Here is a 23814-nt window from a genome sequence, read left to right as displayed (position 1 = left end):
CTCTGCCCGTCTGTCTCTGTCTCTCTGTCTCTGCGTCCGCGACTCGCACACACACACAGGACGCCTCTCACCAACCGCAGGACTTTGCCTACGACCCCCTGCCCCCCCCCCGCCCCCGCCAGCATCAGACCACGAAGCCCGTCAACAAAACACAGCATGGCCTTTACTGGGCGGTGGCGGGCACACCCCACAGCCCGGGGCAGGGCGGCGGTCACCAGCGCAGGAAGTCGCGCACCAGCTTCCAGAGGCGGGTGACCCAGAGGTTGACGCCCAGGTCGCTGAGGTACTGGATCTCGGGCGTGAGCATGCGGCGGCACAGCTGCTCGTGGCGCCCGCCGACGCGCGGGTTGAGGTTGTAGCCCAGGATGGACTGCGCGCCCAGCGGCTGCCAAGGCTGCAGCGCCGCGTCTCGGATGGCGGCGGGGCCCACGGCGCGGCCGCCCGCGATGCAGATGCGCCGCATGCGCTCGTTGGCCCGGCGCAGGGCGGCCACCTCGCGGGCCATGCGGGCGCGGCCGAAGGCGTCCACCTTGCGCCAGAAGCTGGCGTTGAAGTGGCGGTAGAGGCGGGCGTCCAGCACGTTCCAGGCCGTGGCGCGGCGGTACAGCTCGGCCGACAGGCGCGGCCGGGCCGGGGCGCGGCGGGCGTTGAGCTTGAAGTAGAGCACGTCCTCCAGCGGCCAGCACAGCAGCTCCTTGAGCAGCACCAGCGACTCGTCGAAGTACTCCTGCAGCAGCACCAGGTGGAAGCGCGCCTCCACCTCCAGGATGCTCTCCTGCACGCGCGGGCTGCGCGGGTCCAGGCCGCTGTCGTAGCCCAGGTCGAAGAAGAGCAGGTTACGCAGGTAGTGTGCGTTGTAGCCGCGCGGGTCGTAGTAGCGGCCCGGCTCCCGCAGGAAGGCCGCCAGCTGCTGCCGCTGGTCGCGGCCCGGCACCCGCCAGGTGAGCGGCACCACGGCGCCGAAGTAGTGGAAGGACGACTCGAAGAGGCGGGCCGGGTCCCGCAGCAGCGTGATGAAGGCGGCGCCCGGCGCCACCAGCCCGCGCACCTCCTCGTAGCGGAAGCGCATGTGGTTGCCGATGATGTTGAAGCAGGCGCCGGGCCGGTAGTCCTGCACGCGGCCGCGCGAGAAGAAGGCCGGGTAGTCGAAGTCGTTGCGGCCGCTGGGGAAGGCGAACTTGAGCCCGTGCTTCTGGCCGAAGCGGAACAGGATGTTGAGCAGCGTGCTGCCCGCCGTCTTGTGCGTCTTCACGAACACGATGTCGCGGCGCGGCCGGCAGCCCCGTGAAGAGCCGTTGCCCGTCGGGGCCGCCTCCTCCGGCTCGGGGGCCCGGGAGCAGGGCGCCGCGCCCTCCGGGGTCCTGCAGGGATGGTGCCGGGGTGCTGGGGGGCCCTGCACACCCGCCTGGGGGACCCTGAGCACCCACCCAGGAGCCCTCAGTGCCCACCCAGAGAGCCCACAGAGCACCCACCTGGGGGCCCTCAGCAAACATGGGGAAGTCAGAGCACCCACCTGGGGGCCCTGAGCACCCACCGAGGGAAGCCGGAGCACCCAGCCAGGAGCCCTCATCAACCACCCAGGAGCTCTCAGTGCCCACCCAGGGAACCTGCAGAGCACCCACCTGGGGGCCCTGAGCACCCACCCGGGGACCCTGAACACTCACCCAGGAGCCCTGCCCACGCAGAGAGCCCACAGAGCACCCACCCAGGGAAGCCGGAGCACCCAGCCAGGAGCCCTCATCAACCACCCAGGGGCCCTCAGTGCCCACCCAAGGAGCCCACAGAGCACCCACTCGGGGAAGTCGGAGCACCCAGCCGGGAGCCCTCACAGACCACCCAGGGGCCCTGAGCACCCACCACAGAGCCCAAGCGGGGACGCCAGAGCACCCGCCAGAGGAGCCCTCAGCACCCATATGAGTGCCCACAGAGCCCAGCCGGGGACCCTCAGCACCCACCCAGGAATCCACAGAGCCCACCCGGGGGCCCAGGTCCTGAGACCAGGACACTGTGCCCTGACCCTTGACCCCTGACCCCGAGGAGGCGCGATCACTCACGTGGCCGGGGGGCTGGCCAGCAGCGGGGGCACAGCATAGGCGTAGAGCAGCAGCAGGAAGGAGGTGAGGAGAGCCCCCAGCAGCAGCCCCTTGGCCATGGACTGCCAGAGTGGCTTCTGCGGCGGCATCGCGGACACCTGGCAGGGGGGAGGGGGGAGGGGGCTCAGGGCCACACCCGGACTTGGGGCGCAGGAGGGGCCCGGCCGCTGACACCCGGCTGCAGAGGCCGGAGCCGCCGAGGGCAGGGAGGCGGGAGGGCAGCTCCCATGTGCGGGTGGGGACGACGCTGGCCTGTCACCCTGTGCTGGGCAGGTGAGCCCGACCCCTGCTAAGAGCCTCGGAGAGAACGAGGTTGTGTACGTCTCGTCAAAGTACACCCTGAATAATGTTCCTCTGGACAGGTTGAGATAGGAGCTTTAGTGTCTCAGGACCACTGTCCGCTGCATTTAGTCTAGTTCTCCCTTAGGTAAACTGTCATCACCCTGTTAGCGGCACCACGGCACTGCGGCACTGCTCTACCGTCCACGGAGCTCCCGTGGGCCTCACGTAGGCAGGCGTGCGCTCTACCTGGTGAGCTAGCGCCCGGCCCCTTCACTGGTTCAGTCTGATCACTGCGTGCTTTGGGGGAGGGGCACCGAAGGCGATCGCTAAGTTCTCGGGAGAAGCGGCCCCTCTGCGGGGCCCTGTGGCTGAACACCAGGTGTAGCTGTGGCTGGGACGTGCAGTGGGCGGCGCTGGACTTGCAGCCGCCGGGGGCCCGGTTCAGTTCCCACTGTCACACATGCCAGAGCGGTGCTCTGGTTCTCTCACTCGTATGAAGATTTCTGTTCTATCTTGCGTGATTTTTTTTTTTTTTTTGTCTCCAGGGTTATCTCCAGGGCGGGGCTCGGTGTGTCGGCACAAGGAATCCACTGCTCCTGGAGGCCTTTTTTCCCCATTTTTATTGGGTAGGACAGAGAGAAACTGAGAGAGGATGGGGAGATTGAGAAGGGGCCCTGCTTCCCCGCTTGTAAAGCTTCCCCCCTGCAGGTGGGGAGTGGAGGCTCAAACACAGATCCTTGAGCAGGGTAGTCTGTGCACTTAACTGGGTGTGCCACCACCCACCCCTACTCCCGTGTCTGTCTGTCTGTTTTGTTTAGACAGAGACAGAGACAGTGAGAGACCACAGCACCGAAGCTTCCCTCAGTGAGCTGCAGTCCAGGCTCACACCTGAGTCACACACATGGCAAAGAAGCAGGGTGAAGATATTTAAGTGAATATCAGGAGTCGGGCGGTAACGCAGCAGGTTAAGCGCACGTGGCGCAAAGTGCAAGGACCTGCAGAAGGATCCCGGTTCAAGCCCCCGGCTCCCCACCTGCAGGGGAGTCGCTTCACAGGTGGTGAAGCAGGTCTGCAGGTGTCTGTCTTTCTCTCCCCCTCTCTGTCTCCCCTCCTCTCTCCATTTCTCTCTGCCCTATCCAACAACGAAGACATCAATAACAACAACAATAATAACTACAACAATAAAACAACAAGGGCAAAAACAAAGGGAAAATTAATAAATAAATATTTTTTTAAAATAAATAAATAAAATAAAAAACAAAGATTTTTAAGTAAATCTCAAAAAAAAAATCTTTTTGGTGTTTATCTAAAAATCAAACGCCAGCAGGAACTCTGGGTGTTGGGCTAGGGGCCACCCTCATGGGATGGGTCAACCTTAGCAGAGGGAGCCCCAGGCAGCAAAGATGGGGGACAGATCACCCCACTCCTGCTGTGCCCCCGCTGACCCTGCCCGGGGCCCCAGGGGTCAAGCGCGCCGGCCATGACCACAGGGGTGGAATGGCTGTCCCCGGGCCAAGGACAAGAGCCACAGCGGGGGGAGAACCCCACACACTTCCTTCTGGAAAACTACAGGAGGTGCGCAAAGCCCTTCCCAGGGAGGGGCCCCTCCAGCCTCTCCAGCTGCACGGGCTGCCCCAGAGGTGACTTCTAGAAGGTTCTCTGCCCAGCAAAGGGCAGGAGTCAGAGGAAGCTGGTGCCCAGACAGGCAGGTGGCAGAGCAGGGGTGAGGCTGGGGCTCCGTGGGAGCACAGTGCCAGCTGACCGGCCCAGAAAGTCCACCGACGCTGGACACAGCCACCTGTGAGAGGTGCCCGCAGAAGCCAGGCAGGAAACAGGGCAGAGCGGGACAGCTCACGTGGACAGTGCGCTGCTCTGGTATATGCACAGCCAGCTCTAAGCCCGGTCTCCATGCACCCTCTCTATGTCGCTCTGTCTCTGTCTTTCTTTCTGAAAAATCGGCCCATAGTGGGAAAGAAAGGAAGAAAGGAAGAAAGGAAGAAAGAAAGGGAGTCGGGCGGTAGCGCAGCGGGTTAAGCGCAGGTGGCGCAAAGCACAAGGACCGGCATAAGGGTCCCGGTTCGAGCCCCCGGCTCCCCACCTGCAGGGGAGTCGCTTCACAGGCGGTGAAGCAGGTCTGCAGGTGTCTGTCTTTCTCTCCCCCTCTCTGTCTTCCCCTCCTCTCTCCATTTCTCTCTGTCCTATCCAACGACGACATCAACAACAACAACAACAATAATAATAACCACAACAACGATAAAAACAACAAGGGCAACAAAAGGGGAAAAAATAGCCTCCAGGAGCAGTGGATTTGTGGTGCAGGCACCGAGCCCCAGCAATAACCCTGGAGGCAAAAAATAAAAATAAATTAATTGATTAAAAAAAAATTTTTTAAAAGATATTGCACCAAAGTAAAAGACTCGGGAGGGGGGGATACAGGTCCTGGAAAAAGATGACAGAGGGCCTAGTGGGGGTTGTATTGTTCTATGGAAACCTGAGAAATGTTATGCATGTACAAACTGTTGTATTCACTGTCGGATGTAAAACATGAATCCCCCAGTAAAGAAGTTAAAACAGAAAAGAAAGAGAAAGAAGGGAGGGAGGGAAGGAAGGAGGGGAAGAGGTTGGGGACACAGTATAATGATTCTCCAAAAGACTCTCACATTTGAGGTTCCCAGGTCCTGAGTTCAGTCCCCAGCACCGCCATAAGCAAGAGTTGAGCAGCACTCTGGTGCCTCTCCCTCTCTGTCTCTAGTTCTCTTTCATTAAAAATAAATAAATCAGGGAGTCGGGCGGTAGCGCAGCGGGTTAAGCACACGTGGCACCAAGCACACCAAGGGCACCGGCATAGGGATCCCGGGTTCGAGCCCCTGGCTCCCCACCTGCAGGGGAGTCACTTCACGGGCGGTGAAGCAGGTCTGCAGGTGTCTGTCTTTCTCTCCCCCTCTGTCTTTCCCTCCTCTCTCCATTTCTCTCTGTCCTGTCCAACAACGATGACATCAATAACAACGACAATAATAACTACAACAAGGGCAACAAAAGGGAAAAATAAATAAATATATTTATTTATTTATTTATTTATTTTCCTCCTCCAGGGTTATTGCTGGGCTCGGTGCCTGCACCATGAATCCACCGCTCCTGGAGCCATTTTTTTTCCCCCTTTTGTTGCCCTTGTTGTAGCTTCGTTGTGGTTATTATTATTGCCCTTGTTGACGCAATTCGTTGTTGGATAGGACAGAGAGAAATGGAGAGAGGAGGGGAAGACAGAGAAGGGGAGAGAAAGATAGACACCTGCAGACCTGCTTCACCGCCTGTGAAGTGACTCCCCTGCAGGTGGGGAGCCGGGGGCTCGAACCGGGATCCTTACTCCAGCCCCTGCGCTTTGCGCCACATGCGCTTAACCCACTGCGCCACCGCCCGACCCCCAATAAATAAATATTTTTAAAAATTTTTTATAAATAAAATTAAAAGAGAGAGAGAGCTCATGTGTGCACTGCCAAATACGAGGCTGGGTTTGAGGCCCAGCACCATCAGAGAGCACAGGAGTGGCCCCAAGGTAGCCCCAGATGCTGGGGTGGTAATGAGTGCCTCTCCTCTCTTCCTGCCTCTCCTCTCTCTTCCTCAAGGAAACGAGAGTGACTTCCCCACCCCAGGAGTTTGCTCGCGGAGGCCTCTGGGCCTTTCCCTGGCGGCACAGAGGCAGCTCAGCCAGTAAGGCACATGCCTTGCTCTACACAAGACCCTGAACCTGAGACCCAGCACAGCCTGGGCGCATGGTGGAGGACCTGGGGGTGTGTGGGTGGGGGCGCGGTGCTGTAACGTCTCCATCTCCGAGAGGAGAGTGGGGATGGGGCTGCGACCCCAATACCACCGTGCCCCGCCCCGCCCCACCCCACCCAGCAGGGTCCTGAGGACCCAGTCCTCAGCCCCAGCTTTCAGCACCCAGGAGCCCAGCTGCTGGCTGTGGCGTGGACGCCCCGGCCCAGGGGGACCTGGAGCACAGGCCAGACCCCTGTCCTGGGGGTGGCCCCTGCATGGGTGTGTCTGCAGCAGCTGCTACCAGCCTTTCATCAGGGGCCTGGCGGGCTGAGGCCCCGAGTCCACAGGTTCAGTCCCCGCACTTCCCTACCCCAGAGCGGCCAGAGCGTCGTGTGTGTGTGTGTGTGTGTGTGTGTGTGTGTGTGAGTGTGTGTGTGCCTGTGTGTGTGTGCGTGTCTGCCTGTGTGCATGTGCCTGTGTGTGTGTGCCTGTGTGTGTGTGCCTGTGAGTGTGTGTCTGCGTGTGCCTGTATGTGTGTGTGCACCTGTGTGTGTGTGCCTGTGTGTGTGTGTCTGTCTGTCTGCGTGTGCCTGTGTGTGTGTCTGTGCCTGTGTATGTGTGCCTGTGTGTGTGTCTGTGTCTGCCTGTGTGTGTGTGCGCACCTGTGTGTGTGCCTGTGTGTGTGTGTCTGTGTCTGCGTGTGTGTGTGTGCACCTGTGTGTGTGCCTGTGTGTGTGTGTGCCTGTGTGCCTGTGTGTGTGTCTGTGTCTGCCTGTGTGTGTGTGCGCACCTGTGTGTGTGCCTGTGTGTGTGTGTCTGTGTCTGCGTGTGTGTGTGTGCGCACCTGTGTGTGTGCCTGTGTGTGTGTGCCTGTGTGTGTGTCTGTGTGCCTGTGTGTGTGTCTGTGTCTGCGTGTGCCTGTGTGTGTGTGCGCACCTGTGTGTGTGCCTGTGTGTGTGTGCCTGTGTGTGTGTGTCTGTGTCTGCGTGTGTGTGTGTGCGCACCTGTGTGTGTGCCTGTGTGTGTGTGTGCCTGTGTGTGTGTGTGTCTGCGTGTGCCTGTGTGTGTGTGCACCTGTGTGTGTGTGCCTGTGTGTGTGAGCCTGTGTGTGTGTCTGTGTGAGTGTGCCTCTGTGTGTGTGTGCCTGTGTGTGTGCCTGTGTGTATGTGTGCCTGTGTGTGTGCCTGTGTGTATGTGTGCCTGTGTGTGTATGTGTATGTGTGCCTGTGTGTGTGTGCCTGTGTGTGTGTATGTGTGCCTGTGCCTGTATATGTGTATGTGTGCCTGTGTGTGCATGTGTGTGTGTGCCTGTGTGTGTCTGTGTCTGCATGTGTGTGTGCCTGTGTGCGTGCATGTGTGAGCATGTGTGCATGTGTGTGCGTAGGTAACTAAAATGAGGGGGGCCAGGTGGCTGAGCACATGTTACCATGCACAAGGACCTGGGTTCAAGCCCCTGCTCCCCACATGCAGGGAGGCCATGTGTGAGCAGTGAAGCAGGGCTGCAGGTGTCTCTCCCCCTTCCCCCTGGACTTTCCTGTGTCTACCCAACGCATACAAACCTAAGTATTTTTTTTAAATAGACAACAAGCCCTGGAGGGGCCAGGTGGGGGCGCACCTGCTTGAGCGCACTCACCACAGTGTGCATGGACCCGGGTTCAAGCCCCCCGGCCCCCACCCGCAGGGGAAGCTTCACGAGTGGTGGAGCAGGGCTGCAGGTGTGTCTCCCCTTCCCAGGCCCTCCCCTCTCCATCCTGGCTGTCCGCGCCCAGTAAGGGGCCGAGGAAGAATCCACAGTGAGGCGCAGCCTGGGAGGAGACCTGCCGCCCCGCCACGTGCCGCCGCCCCCCCCCCCCCCCCCGAGCTCCCCCGCGGGAACCGGCACCCACGCAGGTCAGGGGGACCCAGGAGGTTCCCCGACTCCGCCCCGCCGCCGCGGGCTCTGGGCCAGGCCGCACCCTGGGCGCCACCCCCACCCCCGGCCCGACGCGCCTGAGGGCAGCTCACCGGGTGCTGGCGGGAACCCAGCGAGGCGAGGCGGCTGCAGGGGGCAGAGCGGGCCCTGCCAATCACGCGAGGCCCCGCCCACGAGGCCCCGCCCAGGAAGCCCTGCCCACGAGGCCCCGCCCACTAGGTCCTGCCCATGAGGCCCCGCCCAGAAGGCCCCGCCCACGAGGTCCCATCCAGGAGGCCCCGCCCATGAGGTCCCGCCCACGAGGTCCCATCCAGGAGGCCCCACCCACGAGGTCCTGCCCAGGAGGCCCCGCCCACCTGGCTGGCTCCCCCCTCATCATCCTCTCTCCCTCTCCGTCTCCACCTCTCTCCCTGTCTCTCTCCCTCTTCCTGTCTCCCTCTCTGTCTCTCCCTCTCCCTGTATCCCTCTTCTCTGTCTCTCCCTGTCACTCTCTCCCTATACCTGTCTCTCCCTCTCCCTGTCTCCCTCCTGGTCTGCTGGGGCTCTGTGTCCACACTGTGAGTCCACTGCTCATGACAACCATTTCCCCCCCCCCACCCATTTTATTGAATAGGACAGAGAGAAATTGAGAGAAGGGGTGACAGAGAGTGAGAAAGAGACATTTGCAGACCTGCGTCACCACTCATGAAGCGACACCCCTGCAGTTGGGGAGCTGGGGGCTCGAACCTGGGTCCTTGTGCAGGTCCTTGCATTTCGTGTCACGTACGTTTAACTGGGTGTGCCACCACCTGGCCCCCATTCGCTCTCTTTACAAAGCAGGGCAGGTGGGGTTTCCCTCCCCTTCCCTCGCGCTGTCTTGTGAGGGCCACTGTTACTCCATATTGCCTAAGGCAGCCATCTTGACCTTAATTCTGGGTTTCCAAGAAAAACCTCATAATCCAACAGCTGCGGTGGAGCTGCGTTTTACCCCTGAAAAACCAGTCTCAGCGTTTCGCTTATCAGCAGTTGATCTGTAGATGGGTCATGATAGCCCTGAAACTCAAAATTTGCTTAACTGACAAAAACTGCCAGGGACTGTGGTAAAAAAAAAATTCCCTGACAAACAGGTCTGAACTTTGACAACCCCCCCCCCCCCCAAGCTCCCCCTCCTGATGTGGATAAAAAGAATCTGTCTGCGTCTCTTCAGAACTCACAAGCCGCTATTGGGAAAGTGCTTGTAGCCCAGGCTTAAGCTTGTTTCAATAAAGGCTCTTGTTTCTGCATGTGACTCTAGCCTCCTCTCTGCGGGATGGGACCTAAGACTCCGGGCATAACATTTGGGGGCTCGTCCGGGTTCCCTCCTCCTGGGAGAGAGGACGCCTGAATTGCTGAGCCTACGGACCTGTCCAAGAATCATTAGGTAAATTTTGTGTCATCTTGTCTTATCCTTGTCTATCTGTTTCTGGAAACGAGTGGCCCAGGTGTTAAGGTGGACACACTGGGTGACACTGGGTCTAGCACCTCGGGAGTCGTCCGGGATCCTACTGCAGGGGACGGGGTCATTGATTTGAGATTGGGACATCTCAATTGATTTGAGATTGGGATTTGAGATTGATTGACGGGGTCATTGATTTGAGATTGGGACATAGTGGGTCGCTCCCACCTAGCGGCGGTGTGCCACTGTCGTCCCATTTTGAGTGCCTCTGGAGAAAGAAGAGAGGACAGGTGTTCGTGTTTTTGTTTGTCATTTGTGTGTCTCTCTTTGTTTCACTCCTCATCCTACAGGAGTCCAGAACCATGGGACAAACACCTTCGACTCCATTGACCATGGTCTTAAATCACTTCAAAGAATTCAAGTCAAGGGCCCACAATTTGAGTTTAAGTGTTAAAAAAAGATAAGACTAATGACTTTCTGTTTCAGCGAGTGGCCGACTTTTAACATCTGGATGAGTGGAAGATAACACAATGGTTATGTTAATAATTTTCTTGCCTGAAGCTTTTGCTCTGGTTTTCCTCTTTATATCTTTCTGCTTTTAAAAACAATTATCCGGTTTGTTTTAAGACACTGCCAGAGATTTATTCTTGATAAATTAAGTTGGTACATGGTGTTTCTAGTCTGATAAAAGATTTGATGTTTGGCAAATCCTAATTTAACTAAATTATTTAGTCTAAAATTGTTATTTTGGATTCGACTTCCGGAGGCAGAGCTACGAGCAGCAGATCGCTTTCTCTCCTCTCCTCTCCTCTCCTGGATCAACTAGGAATACCAAAGGAGACCACCCGGACCGAAACAAGACAGGACTAGAATGACCACAGAAACCCAGTAAATCACCCGTGAGTACAAACACGTGTGGCTGGTGACAGAGAGGAGAGAGGGGCCTAAGGAGAGATTAAGTGACTGCTAACAGTTCAACAATTTGTCAGTGGAGACACCACCTCCAGTCTGCTACACCAACAAGGGGACAGCTGAAGGGAGGAAAGGACTCCCCAGAGACTCACCAAGTACAACTCTGAGTCTCCATTGCTACTACCCTCAGAATCTGGAGCAGCAACAGGGAGGGACACCAGGGCACAGAGATCTAACCAGGAAACTCAGGAGAAGACCTATACCTCGGTGGCATAGCTGAAGGGCTATGAAAGTCTCTTTGCATAACCACTGAATTATCTCTGCCACACCCTGCTTTATCTCTTGGTCAGGAGTCATTGATTAAGCCAAGAAGCCTATTGATAGTTTAAAAGCCCTCAGGCTACCATAGCCTACAGGGGAAAAAAAAAAAAAGGCTTTTACACCACTGAACTCCAACTCAGGGATTGAAAAAACTGTTAACTTATATAAAATGGTTAAAACAACAAGAAAAAATAATGGAGACTCAAACCAGGACAAGAGTCCAGCTAAAAGTCCTCCAGAGGGCGAAGCACAAAACAACGAGTTCAACATCCAAACATTAGCTAAGGAAATAATAACAGGAATGAGTAAAGAATTTGAAAAAATTGTAATCAAAACTGCAGGAACAACAAATGAGAATATGGAAGAAAATTCTAATAATCTCATGGTTATTAGAGAGCTGAAAGCTGAAATCGCTGAGCTAAGAAGGCAACTAGCTGAACAAGCTAAAACAGTATCAGAGCAGGGCAACAAAATAGATGAACTCCAGAAAGCAGTAGAGGGCAGAGAGAATAAAATCAATGAGGCTGAAGACAGAATTAGCAAGATTGAGGATGAATTAGAGACAACTAAAGAAGAAGTAAGAGACCTCAAAAAGAGATTAAGAGATGTTGAAAACAACAACAGAGTCCTATGGGATGACTTCAAAAGAAACAATATACGCATTATTGGCTTACCAGAGGAAGAAAGAGAAGGGGAGGAAGAAAGCGTTCTCCAGGCCATAATAGCTGAAAATTTCTCTAGTCTAGACAACACCAAAGACATAAAGATTCAAGAAGCCCAGAGGGTCCCAAACAGAATTAACCCAGATCTAAAGACACCAAGACATGTCATACTTAGATTGGAAAGGAATAAGGATAAAGAAAGGATCCTCAAGGCTGCAAGAGAAAAACAAAGAGTCACCTACAAAGGAAAACCCATAAGATTAGCAGCAGACTTCTCCATACAAACACTACAGGCCAGAAGAGAATGGCAAGATAACTATCGAGTGCTCAATGAGAAAGGCTTTCAGCCAAGAATACTATATCCTGCTAGATTGTCATTCAGACTAGATGGAAGCATCAAAACCTTCTCAGACAAGCAACAGTTGAAGGAAGCAACCATCACCAAGCCTGCCCTGAAAGAAGTTCTGAAAGGTTTCCTATAAACAACCAGACCACCACAAATAGAACATATATCAAAACACTCTAAAACTCTACAAGAATGGCGTTAAAATACCTTCAATCTTTGATATCAATAAATGTGAATGGCCTGAATTCACCTATTAAAAGACACAGAGTAGGAAGATGGATCAGAAAACACAACCCAACAATATGTTGTCTACAGGAAACTCACCTAACTCAACAAGACAAACACAGACTTAAAGTGAAAGGATGGAAAACTATCATTCAAGCCAATGGCCCACAAAAAAGGGCAGGAACAGCTATTCTCATATCTGACATGATAGACTTTAAAATAGATAAGATTAAAAAAGACAGGAATGGACACTACTTAATGCTCAGAGGATCAGTCAATCAAGAGGACTTAACAATTATTAATATCTATGCACCCAATGAGAAGCCATCTAAATACATCAAACTTCTACTGAAAGAGCTACAGCAATATATTAACAGTAACACAATCATAGTAGGGGACTTCAACACCCCACTCTCTCAACTTGACAGATCATCCAGGAAGAAAATCAGTAAAGACATAAGGGAGCTAAATGAAGAGATAGGTAAACTAGAACTATTGGACATTTTCAGAGTCATTCATCCCAAGAAACTGGAATACACATTTTACTCAAATCCACATGGATCATTCTCAAGGATAGACCATATGTTAGGCCACAAAGACAGCATCAGCCTATTCAAGAGCACTGAAATCATCCCAAGCATCTTCTCAGACCACAGTGGAATTAAACTAACACTTAACAATCAACAAAAGATTAGTAACAGTGCCAAAATGTGGAAGCTCAACAGTACACTTCTTAACAACTTCTGGGTCAAAGAGGAAATCAAGGAAGAAATCAAAATGTTTTGAGAGTTCAATGAAAATGAAGACACAAGCTATCAAAATATTTGGGACACAGCTAAAGCAGTCCTAAGAGGGAAGTTCATAGCTATACAAGCACACATTAGGAAACAAGAAAAGGCACAAATAAACAGCCTGATTGCACATCTTAAAGACCTAGAAGAAGAACAACAAAGGAACCCTAAAGCAACCAGAAGGACAGAAATCACTAAAGTTAGGGCAGAAATAAATAACATTGAGAATAGGAAAACCATACAAAAGATCAATGAAAGTAAATGTTGGTTCTTCGAAAGAGTAAACAAAATCGACAAACCTTTAGCCAGACTCACAAAACAAAAAAGGGAGAAGACCCAAATAAATCGGATAGTAAATGAAAGAGGAGGTATCACAACAGACACCGCAGAAATTCAACATATCATGCGAGGCTTCTATGAACAACTATATGCCACCAAGTTAGAGAACCTGGAAGAAATGAATGATTTCCTAGATACCTACCAACTTCCAAAACTAAGTAAAGAGGAAGTGGATAACATGAACAGGCCCATCACAGCTAATGAAATTGAAACAGTTATCAAAAATCTTCCCAAAAATAAAAGTCCTGGACCAGATGGTTTTACAAATGAATTCTACAAAACTTTCAAAGAAGAACTAATACCTCTACTTTTAAAAGTCTTCCAGAAGATTGAAGACACTGGAATACTCCCTTCCAGCTTCTATGAAGCCAACATCACCCTGATAGCAAAAGCAGACAGGGACACAACCAAAAAAGAAAACTACAGACCAATATCTCTGATGAACATAGATGCGAAAATATTGAACAAAATTCTAGCCAACCGGATACAGCAGTATATCAAAAAAATTGTTCATCATGACCAAGTGGGGTTTATCCCAGGCATGCAAGGTTGGTTTAATATATGTAAATCAATCAATGTGATCCACCACATCAACAAAAGCAAGACCCAAAACCACATGATCATATCAATAGATGCAGAGAAAGCCTTTGACAAAATACAACATCCCTTTATGATCAAAACACTACAAAAAATAGGAATAGATGGAAAATTCCTGATATAGTGGAGTCTATATATAGCAAACCTACAGCCAACATCATACTCAATGGTGAAAAACTGGAAGCATTTCCCCTCAGATCAGGTACTAGACAGGGCTGCGGGCTGCCACTATCACCATTACTATTCAACATAGTGTTGGAAGTTCTTGCCATAGCAATCAGGCTGGAGCAAGGAATTAAAGGAATACAGATTGGAAGAGAAGAAGTCAAACTCTCCTTATTTGCAGATGACATGATAGTATACATGGAAAAACCTAAGGAATCTAGCAAGAAGCTTTTGGAAATCATCAGGCAATACAGTAATGTGTCAGGCTATAAAATTAACATTCAAAAGTCAGTGGCATTCCTCTATGCAAACACTAAGTTAGAAGAAATTGAAATCCAGAAATCAGTTCCTTTTTCTATAGCAACAAAAACAATAAAATATCTAGGAATAAACCTAACCAAAGAATTGAAAGACTTGTATACTGAAAATTATGAGTCACTACTCAAAGAAATTGAAAAAGACACAAAGAAGTGGAAAGATATTCCATGTTCATGGGTTGGAAGAATTAACATCATCAAAATGAATATATTACCCAGAGCCATCTACAAATTTAATGCTATCCCCATCAAGATCCCAAGCACATTTTTTAGGAGAATAGAAAAAATGCTACAAATGTTTATCTGGAACCAGAAAAGACCTAGAATTGCCAAAACAATCTTGAGAAAAAAGAACAGAACCGGAGGCATCACACTCCCAGATCTCAAACTGTATTATAGGGCCACTGTCATCAAAACTGCTTGGTACTGGAACATGAACAGACACACTGACCAGTGGAATAGAATTGAGAGCCCAGAAATGAGGCCCCACACGTACGGACATCTAATCTTTGACAAAGGGGCCCAGACTATTACATGGGGAAAGCAGAGTCTCTTCAACAAATGGTGTTGGAAACAATGGGTTGAAACATGCAGAAGAATGAAACTGAATCACTGTATTTCACCAAATACAAAAGTCAATTCCAAGTGGATCAAGGACTTGGATGTTAGACCAGAAACTATCAGATACTTAGAGGAAAATATTGGCAGAACTTTTTTCCGCATAAATTTTAAAGACATTTTCAATGAAACGAATCCAATTACAAGGAAGACTAAGGCAAGTATAAACCTATGAGACTACATCAAATTAAAAAGCTTCTTCACAGCAAAAGAAACCACTACCCAAACCAAGAGACCCCTCACAGAATGGGAGAAGATCTTTACATGCCATACATCAGATAAGAGTTTAATAACCAACGTATATAAAGAGCTTACCAGACTCAACAACAAGACAACAAATAACCCCATCCAAAAATGGGGGGAGGAATTGGACAGAATATTCACCACAGAAGAGATCCAAAAGGCCGAGAAACACATGAAAAAATGCTCCAAGTCTCTGATTGTCAGAGAAATGCAAATCAAGACAACAATGAGATATCACTTCACTCCTGTGAGAATGTCACACATCAGAAAAGGTAACAGCAGCAAATGCTGGAGAGGGTGTGGGGTCAAAGGAACCCTCCTGCACTGCTGGTGGGAATGTAAATTGGTCCAACCTCTGTGGAGAACAGTCTGGAGAACTCTCAGAAGGCTAGAAATGGACCTACCCTATGACCCTGCAATTCCCCTCCTGGGGATATATCCTAAGGAACCCAACACACCCATCCAAAAAGATCTGTGTACACATATGTTCTTGGCAGCACAATTTGTAATAGCCAAAACCTGGAAGCCACCCAGGTGTCCAACAACAGATGAGTGGCTGAGCAAGTTGTGGTCTATATACACAATGGAATACTACTCAGCTGTAAAAAATGGTGACTTCACCGTTTTCAGCCGATCTTGGATGGACCTTGAAAAAATCATGTTGAGTGAAATAAGTCAGAAACAGAAGGATGAATATGGGATGATCTCACTCTCAGGCAGAAGTTGAAAAACAAGATTAGAAAAGAAAACACAAGTCGAACCTGAAATGGAATTGGAGTATTACACCAAAGTAAAAGACTCTGGGGTGGGTGGGTGGGTGGGGAGAATACAGATCCATGAAAAATGATGAATGAAATAGTGGGGGTTGTATTGCTAAATGGGAATCTGGGGAATGTTATGCATGTAAAAAAAAAAAAAAAGAAGTAGAAACGCAAAGCAGAAATTGACTGAGTTTGGAGTATGGCACCAAAGTAAGAAAGCAGAAGTATACTAGAGTTTGCAGTGAGTACCTCCCTAATACTTCCTCTCCACTTTTCCAAGCTTTGGGTCCATGATTGCTCAACAATTTGTTTGGCTTTGTATGTTAACTCTCTTTTCAGTCACCAGGTTCCAGGTGTCATCAGGATGCTAGCCAGGCTTCCCTGGATTGAAGACCCCACCAATGTGTCCTGGAGCTCAGCTTCCCCAGAGACCCATCCTACTAGGGAAAGAGAGAGGCAGAATGGTAGTATGGACCGACCAGTCAACGCCCATGTTCAGCGAGGAAGCAATTACAGAAGCCAGACCTTCTACCTTCTGCAACCCTCAATGACCCTGGGTCCATGCTCCCAGAGGGATAGAGAATGGGAAAGCTATCGGGGGAGGGGGTGGGATATGGAGATTGGGCGGTGGGAATTGTGTGGAGTTGTACCCCTCCTACCCTATGGTTTTGTTAATTAATCCTTTCTTTAATAAAAAAAAAAATTAAAAAAAAATAAATAAAATTGTTATTTTAAGGTGATGTAAAAGATTATTTTGAACATTTAAGCTATGAGGTTTATTTTAGCCTTTTAAGTTGCCATATCAGAGTTTTAAAGTATAAAATCAATTAATAGAGTTTTATATCTACCCTTACTCATGATAGCTTTATGATGAGTAAAGATCCTAGCAGCAAACTAAGTGTGAATATTGTGCTTAAATTCTTTAAGTGGTTTTAAAATCATGCTAAAGAAATGGTAATCATTTTATCATGTCCGCATATTGGGTATTGACTTTATATAGTATACTGGAATACCTGTTTAAAAGGTCTTCTAAAATTATATAAAGATATATAAGCCAATTCTAGTCACTAGATTATCAATTTTAGTGAACTCCTAATTTGGTTTTGTGTATGTCTCGCTGGTCACGAATGACTGCAGCTGTGACACCCCTTCAATCTTACTGCCAGTTTCTCCTAGGGGGTCTCCAAGGGGTGGTAAAATACCCCACATAGCTCTCTGAGGTGAACAAGGTTGTGCAGGAGCCTGCAGAGAGTCCCTTGGCATTCCTAAAGTGCCTCATGGAGGCTTGCTGTATATACACCCCAATTAACTGGGAAGCCCCAGAGAATAGAATGGCACTGAATTTGCCCTTTTGTTGCTCAAACCCGCCCAAGATGTTAGAAGAAAGTTACAGAAGACAGAAAGATTTAAAGGAAATCTGACCAGTAAATTGGTAGAAATTGCTCAGAGGGTTTTTAAGAAGTTGGCAAATGTTTTGGCATTGGACTTTGAGAAGAAAGAAAAAGGAAGTTGGGGCAGTGCCCAGAGGGAAAAGGAAAGTCAGAAAGATGGGGCTACGGGTAGGGAAAAATCAGTGATGCTACTGCAAAGAGAAAGGACACTGGAAGAAAGTCTGTTTTATCAACAAGCCATTTAGACTGCTTGTGGATGAACTTAAAGGCATAAGCCAGGGAATTTTGACCCAAAAACTTGGGTCATGGCACAGACCCGTCGCCTATTTGTCAAATAATGGACCCAGTGGCTGCTGGATGGACAAAAATGCCTGAGGACAATAGCACCTGTGGCATGACTGGTAAGGAAAGCAGACAAGCCATCACTGGGGCAAGTCCAATGCCCACCTAACCTGCTACCAAGCTCTGTTCCTAGACCAGCCATGAGTGAAATTCAGCGCTGCCACCAGCCTGAACCCTGCCACCCTGATGTTGGAGACGGATCCTGAGGCTCCCCGCAAAAGCATGACTGCCAAGAGGTATGCCTTCGCTACATGGCGTGTGCGTGGAACACGTGGGGAGAGAGGATTCCTGAGCCCCACTGGGAAGAAGATCCAGCACAAGGACCAGATACTGAACCTACTGGAGGCTGCATGGACCCTGAAAGACGCGGCCATGTTCCCTTGTTCTGGACATCAGAAAAGAAACCGGAGGGCAGATGAAGCCGCTTGTGCAGCTACACAGCAAGCAGGGCCAGCCTTGGCATTGATTCTACTAGACTCCCTGCTTCCAAAGGACATTGGATACAGTAAGGAAAAAGATAAGATGGGAGAGAGATTAGGACTAGGGACTAGGGAAAGAAAAAGTAAAAAGACATTGAGAAATAGATTTTAAAAAAGTAAAACCAGAGACTTTTGCGTATAAATACTTGCTGGTATTTATTATAGACACATTTTCTGATTGGGTAGAGGCCTACCCAATAAAGTCTGAGGGGACATAGATGGTGAACAAGAAAAATTTTAGATAAAATAGTGCCCAGGGGGAGAGTTCCCCCTCACCGTTGGTTCTGGTAATGGGTCGGCATTCACTGCCACTGTCACAGTTAATGGCCTGAGAAATGGGAACAAATTGGAAATTCCATTGTGCTAATGGGCCCCATAGCTCTGGGGAAGTAGAGAGGTAAATTAGACCCTGAAGAAGACTTTAACTAAATTAAGCCTTGAAACTGGTGGGGGATGGGTATCCCTCCTGGCCTTGGCCCATCTGAGAGTGTGCTGTTCCCCACTTGTAAAAAAAAAACCGTCTCCCTTGAAAACTGCTTTTGGCAGACCACTGCCTCTGAGGCCTGTCATGATCCCTGATGCTCTTGTCACTAACCCCACCACTGTTACCGAGTTCTTACAGAATCTCCAGCCTTTGCTTCAGTTTCTCATCACTGGGGCTGAAAAAGCACCATTACTAAACCCCTGGTTAAATAGAAAGGCTTGCTGACAGACAAATGGAAAAGACCAGATGCTCTACTAACACTGGGGTGAGGGCATGCTTGCTTTTCCACAGGCGCAGACTCTCCCATTTAGAATTCCTGAAGTTGCAGTCAAAGGACCTGAGACCTCCACCCCTGCCAAAAGCTCCAATTTAAATAGTAGCAAAAAGAGTTTTAGATTTTTAAATGGATGATGTTGAGATATAAAAGATTTAATGATGCTTAGAGTGAATTTTCTGTTATTCCCTTTCCTCCTTGTACTAAGTTTTTAAATGATTATAATCATACTTGGGAGTGTATAGAGAAAACTGAAAGAATGTTGCAGAAAGGCTGTGAAAGTGAAAAGGAAACTGAAGTAGAATTAGAAAGAGACTCTGATAAATGAGGTTTGATGCAAGTAGAGATGTGTGGGTAAGAGTAAGTGAACTTTGATTGGCTGGGGGTTGGTGACCTTTCATATGTGCAGGGAGGGGTTGGCCGGGGAGAGTCCCCATGACATGTGCTTGCTGTGCAGCGAAGGATTTCTTTAGGTGGGTTAAGAAGAAAAGCTGTTAGATTTAGCTCCAAGGAAAAATGTTTATTCATACAGAAGGCCAGAGGAGGGAGGTGATCAAAATACAGTTGGATATTTCAAGGGAACTTCCAAGGAAATAGCTAGAGCCCAAGAAAAATGACCCTTCAAGGACAGTCGGATGAACCCCTATCTGTTTCTCCTGTAGTAACCATTCAAGATGTTTACAGGTAAAAAAGGATCTGGCCATCAGGAGATGAATGAATGAACTGGTCAGGGTGGCCAGAGACTAAGTGGACTGTTAACATCACTGGATTAGCCCTCGGCCAAGGACAGCTGCAGAATGGAACTCCTCCTATAGAACTTTTGCCCTGTGACTATCAACTTTCCTGGACAACAAGAAAGCTGGTATGGAGATCCTGCCGCGGAGGTCAAGCAGTACAATACGACATTCCAGGCTTAATCTTGTTAATAATCTATCCAAAAATATGACTCAAACTTAGAGAACACAAAAAGACATAGATGGTAAGATGGGAGCTGTCATGCTTGCTTTAACCTCTTTATTGCCAATCATTACCAGGAGTCTGATTGAGTCAATCCGTGTTATTAAAGTAGAACTACATCAAACCCGATTATACAATCAAATTCTTTAAATAAAATTTAAAAAGGGGGAGATGTCGGAGGCAGCAGGTCCTTGAAAGACAAGGCCCCTGGGCCTCTGAGCAAAAGGCTGGCAAAGTAGGCCTTCTGTGCGCCCCTGACCTTTCTCTTAAGATGATTAGAGAAAGCTGAGAAAAAGATAATTGTCTAACTACACAAACTTTTGCCTCAACTGTATCTTGCTCATGTTTTGAGAAATTGTATTTTGCTTATGCACCTGGATTATGTTTTGAGAAACCTTATGCAGAGCCAGTCATAGACCAGGAAAAAGAAAGAGACCTATGATTGGGCCTACTGACTCCCAAAAGAAAGGGGTGAATGTGAGGGCCACTGTTACTCCATATTGTCATGATAGCCCACATAGTCAACGACTGCCACCTCTCCAGATTCAAAGGAGGTCTCGAAACTTTACATCAGGCTCAACCTGACGCTGTTGACTGGCTACGGAAGAAGGGCAAACGCTAGGAGAAGAATGTCATGATAGCTCTGAAACCCAAAATTTGCTTAACCGACAAAAACTGCCAGGGACTGTGGTCCAAAAAAAAAAAAAAAATTCCAGCCCACAGTTCAGGCCCGTGGGAGCCCGGGAGTCCCAGGTCCAAGGTCTTCAGGACAGAGGACAATGTCACTTTGACATGAGCCCCTGAGCCTCTGGGGCTCAGAGAGGGCAGGGCCACCCTCAGGTCACACAGCACTGCGGTCACAGAGACAGGGTCTCCTGTCAGCCCCACCGCACCGCCACCTTTCAGGGCTGCCCCATCCTGCCCGTGGCTGGCTCCAGGCCAGGCTTTGCCATCTCTCCATAGCTGGCCCTGCCCCTCCAGGTGTCAGCAGCAGCAGCTGCAGCCCTGGGTCCCCGGCTGGCTAGGGGGACACTCACCGGGCAGTGGTGGGCCGGCTGCTACCGTCCCCGCCAAGCTGGTACTGTCCTGTCCCGCCGAGCTGCCTCTGGTCACCCTGCTGGGGAGGCTCCAGTGACACCCAGCAGCTGGCTGGCTCCCTGCCGCGTAGTGGGTGTGCATATGCATGAGCTGCCTCCCCAGGCTGGCAGGTGGCATGTCCCTGTCCCCTGCAGACGCCCTGCCCTCGGTCTCCAGCCCTCCAGCACCAGGCAGCTGCTCAGGCGAGACCTGGGTACCCGGGTACCCTTGGGCCAAGGACATGGCAACGCAGAGCCCCACAGAGCCGGGAGGGAGGCTGGAGGTGGCTGGGGGGAAGGTTTCTGCAACACCAGGGCTGGAAGCAGCTGCCCCCACCCCCACCCCCACCGACACCCCCACTGGCCCAGCGCCCCAGGGAGAACCCCAGGGTGACTGGGGAGGGGCCCCTCAGCCCCAGAGGCTCCTGGACGCGGGTGTGTGTGCTCTACAGGGGTGCTGGCCCTCGCCCCGGCTCTGGACTCGAGTGCCCTCTGCTGACCCTTGGGGTGTGGGCAGGAATGGGCATTCCTAAGGTCTGGGCATGAGCCCGAGGGGCCCCACAACCTCCCGGCCCCACCCTTCATGGGTTTGCCCTCCCTCGGCCAGGTCGGCATTGGGGGAACCTGGAGGACTGCAGGGACCCAGGGGCCACGGTCTGGCAACAGCAGCTACCGGGCTGGGAGACAGCTCAGCAGACAGAGTGCACGCTCAGGACTGAGCCAACAAGACCAACAGCACCCCCCACCCACAGCTTGTGCACAGACACAGGGGAGCCTGGGGCCCGGGGGTGGGCCCTCCTGGGGAGTCTGCAAGGGAAAGCACAGCCCAGAGCCCAGAGCCCCTGCCCCGACCCATGACCCACAGCCTATCTCTGTCGCTGGGGAATCAGTGTCACTGCCTTTTCATTCAGAAGGTGGTGAAGCAGAGAGAGAGCCGGTGCAGGGAGTCATGTTTGAGCCTAGGCTACACACAGCAAGCAGGTGCCTGCCCTGCTGAGCTGCCCGCCCAGCCAGCACCTTTGTAACCGGTGAGCTGAGAGCTGACCTCCACGGGCACCTGCCCGGAACCCCAGCCCTGGGGCTTGCCCTGCTGGGGCTTCTAAGGACGGCGACACAGCCCCCGCCCCCGTGGCGGGTGAGGATACCAACACGGCCCACTGTTGAGTCCCAGCCACTTGGGTGGGTGGGCAGAGGGCAGCAAGGAGCCTCTAAAGCCCCGCCACTGTGCAGGCGCGTCCCAGGATGGCGAGCACTCATTTGCATGGACAGGGCAGCAGCGGGGGAACCGCCCAGCAAGACCCCCAACCCCCACCCGACACTCGCTCTGGCCCTCTCCTATCCCCCCCCACCGAGCCTCCTTTCCTGGGCCCCTCCTGGCCCCCCTCCCTTCCTCCACTGCAGCCCATGATTCTCTCGTGACCACTCCCTTTCTGCACACGTGGGCCTGGGGAAACTGAGGCACAGCTAGGAAAGCACGTTTTGGGGCCTGTGGGGAGGCAGGGCACGGCCAGGGGCAGGACTGGGGTGCCCAACACCTCTGCCTTGAGCCTGACAGGCAGGAAGGTAGGCAGCCCCGGCCCCAATTCTCCCCACCTGACTCTGCATCCGGAGCTCTCGGGCTGGTCCACCCACCCTCAGGCTCCCCTGCCCTGCCCAGTGTGGTCAGGACCCAGAGGGGGCACACATCTGCTGCCAGTACCACGTGACCTCCCCAGGTGCTGAGCCCTGCCCCGCAGGCCCCACCGAGCTCCTGTGTGGGGACACATCTCTCCTCCCCAAGGGAAGTTCTGAGTTGCGGCCGAGAGCAAGAAGCAGGCGGCTCTGGGCAGGGCTGGGCCGGGCCGGGGACAGCTCAAACAGCGCTCCCTTGTCTGAGCCAGGCCCACAGCTGCCCACCGTGCCAGGCAGAGTCGGGCCCCCACAGCAGGGGGAGGTTCCCAGGTGGGGCCCGGTGCCCCAAGGTGGAACCACCGTCTCAGGGCTGTGGCTCTCCCCGGCCAGTAGTGCAGGAGGCTGACTCTCCTGGGGTTCCCATGGCACCTGTCACCCAGCAACGTGGGCGTCAGGTGTCAGGTCTGAGCCACCTGCACTGCCTGCACAGGGCCTGTCACCTGCTGTCGGTGGGGGGAGGTGGTGGGGAAGGGGTTTGGCCCCGTAGGGTGGACCACACAGAAACCTGTCCTGGGCAAGGGTCCCAGAGGGGAGAGCTGGCATCCCTGGGGCCCCTCCTGGGGGTCCTCTGGGTCAGCCCCACCCCCACACCTGCAGGAGCCCAGGCCCCATCAGAGGGGTAAGACAGAGTGACCTGTCCCCCATTTCTGGCCCCCGGCCTCCCGCAGACCTCAGGCCCGTCTGCGGTTAATCATTAGCGGACTCCTGCCTCAGTCCACAGCCCTGCCCAGCCCTGCCCCGCTGGCTCTGGGGACCAGGCCAAGAACCCAGGCCCTGCATCCGGCTGTCTGTCTGTCCACTCTCCGGTGGCCGCAGGACACCCAGGCTGCTCGGCTCTGACAGCTGGATGAGGCGGCAAGTCCTGGTTGCGGGAGGAGGCAGGGCTAAAGTGGGGACCCCTGGCCTACCTTGTCCGCTGTCCACGGGCCCCCGCCGCCCGGGAGCTCACTCGGCGGCGGGGCGTCCCTGCCGGGGCCCCCAGCTCTGCCGGGCCTGCAGCATGCCGGCCGCCACCCCGGTGCATCCAGGTGCAGCCAGCCCAGCCCGGCGCTGTGGCCAATGGGCGCCTGGGGCCCAGCCCCCGCCCGGCAGCCACACAGAAGCCGCATTCAAGGCTTGCGCCCCCGCCGCCATAGAGCCAACAAGGAGCATTTGTTCCCCAGGCGCCAACAGGCCCTTTGTCCTGCAGCCCAGGCCCGAGGGACTCGGGGAACTGGGGACAGTGGGGGACAGCCTTCCAGGGAAGAGGCGACAGGTCACGGCCTTCCTTCCCACAGGGGCCTCACAGGAGGTGGGGGACGTGGGGGGCACTGCCGGAACCCAGATGGCCATGCCTACCCCACCTCCCCAGGTGCTCCTCTGGGGTGCCCCCTGCTCTCAGCACAG

At 52.4% G+C, this 23814-nt stretch overlaps 2 protein-coding genes across 4 annotated transcripts in view; both read right to left on the bottom strand.

The window, feature by feature from the left end:
- The window catches only part of RNF215 (ring finger protein 215), a 98012-nt gene extending 90217 nt beyond the window's left edge, over positions 1-7795 (bottom strand). Inside the window, exon 1 of the mRNA XM_060192836.1 lies at positions 7790-7795. The gene's annotated coding sequence lies outside the window, so the exon portion shown is untranslated. The remainder of the gene's footprint in view (positions 1-7789) is intronic.
- Positions 142-23541, bottom strand: GAL3ST1 (galactose-3-O-sulfotransferase 1). Of its 3 annotated transcripts, XM_060192828.1 has the most exons (4): positions 23337-23354; positions 20719-20798; positions 2055-2191; positions 142-1361 (listed from the first exon to the last, which is right to left on the bottom strand). In XM_060192828.1, exons 3-4 carry the CDS (start codon positions 2180-2182, stop codon positions 212-214), a joined length of 1278 nt encoding a protein of 425 aa, XP_060048811.1. In that variant the 5' UTR covers positions 2183-2191; positions 20719-20798; positions 23337-23354; the 3' UTR covers positions 142-211. The 3 variants fall into 3 exon arrangements, with proteins under 3 accessions (XP_060048811.1, XP_060048810.1, XP_060048812.1); XM_060192827.1 differs by lacking the exon at positions 20719-20798 and having other exon boundaries at positions 23337-23541; XM_060192829.1 differs by lacking the exons at positions 20719-20798; positions 23337-23354 and adding an exon at positions 8136-8201.
- Between the last annotated feature and the right edge of the window lie 273 nt (positions 23542-23814).

Source organism: Erinaceus europaeus, chromosome 6, assembly GCF_950295315.1.
Source record: "Erinaceus europaeus chromosome 6, mEriEur2.1, whole genome shotgun sequence".
In the NCBI taxonomy this organism is placed as follows: domain Eukaryota; kingdom Metazoa; phylum Chordata; class Mammalia; order Eulipotyphla; family Erinaceidae; genus Erinaceus; species Erinaceus europaeus.
The sequence above is the reverse complement of the archived record's forward strand: the minus strand, read 5'-3'. Positions and strand labels throughout refer to the sequence as shown.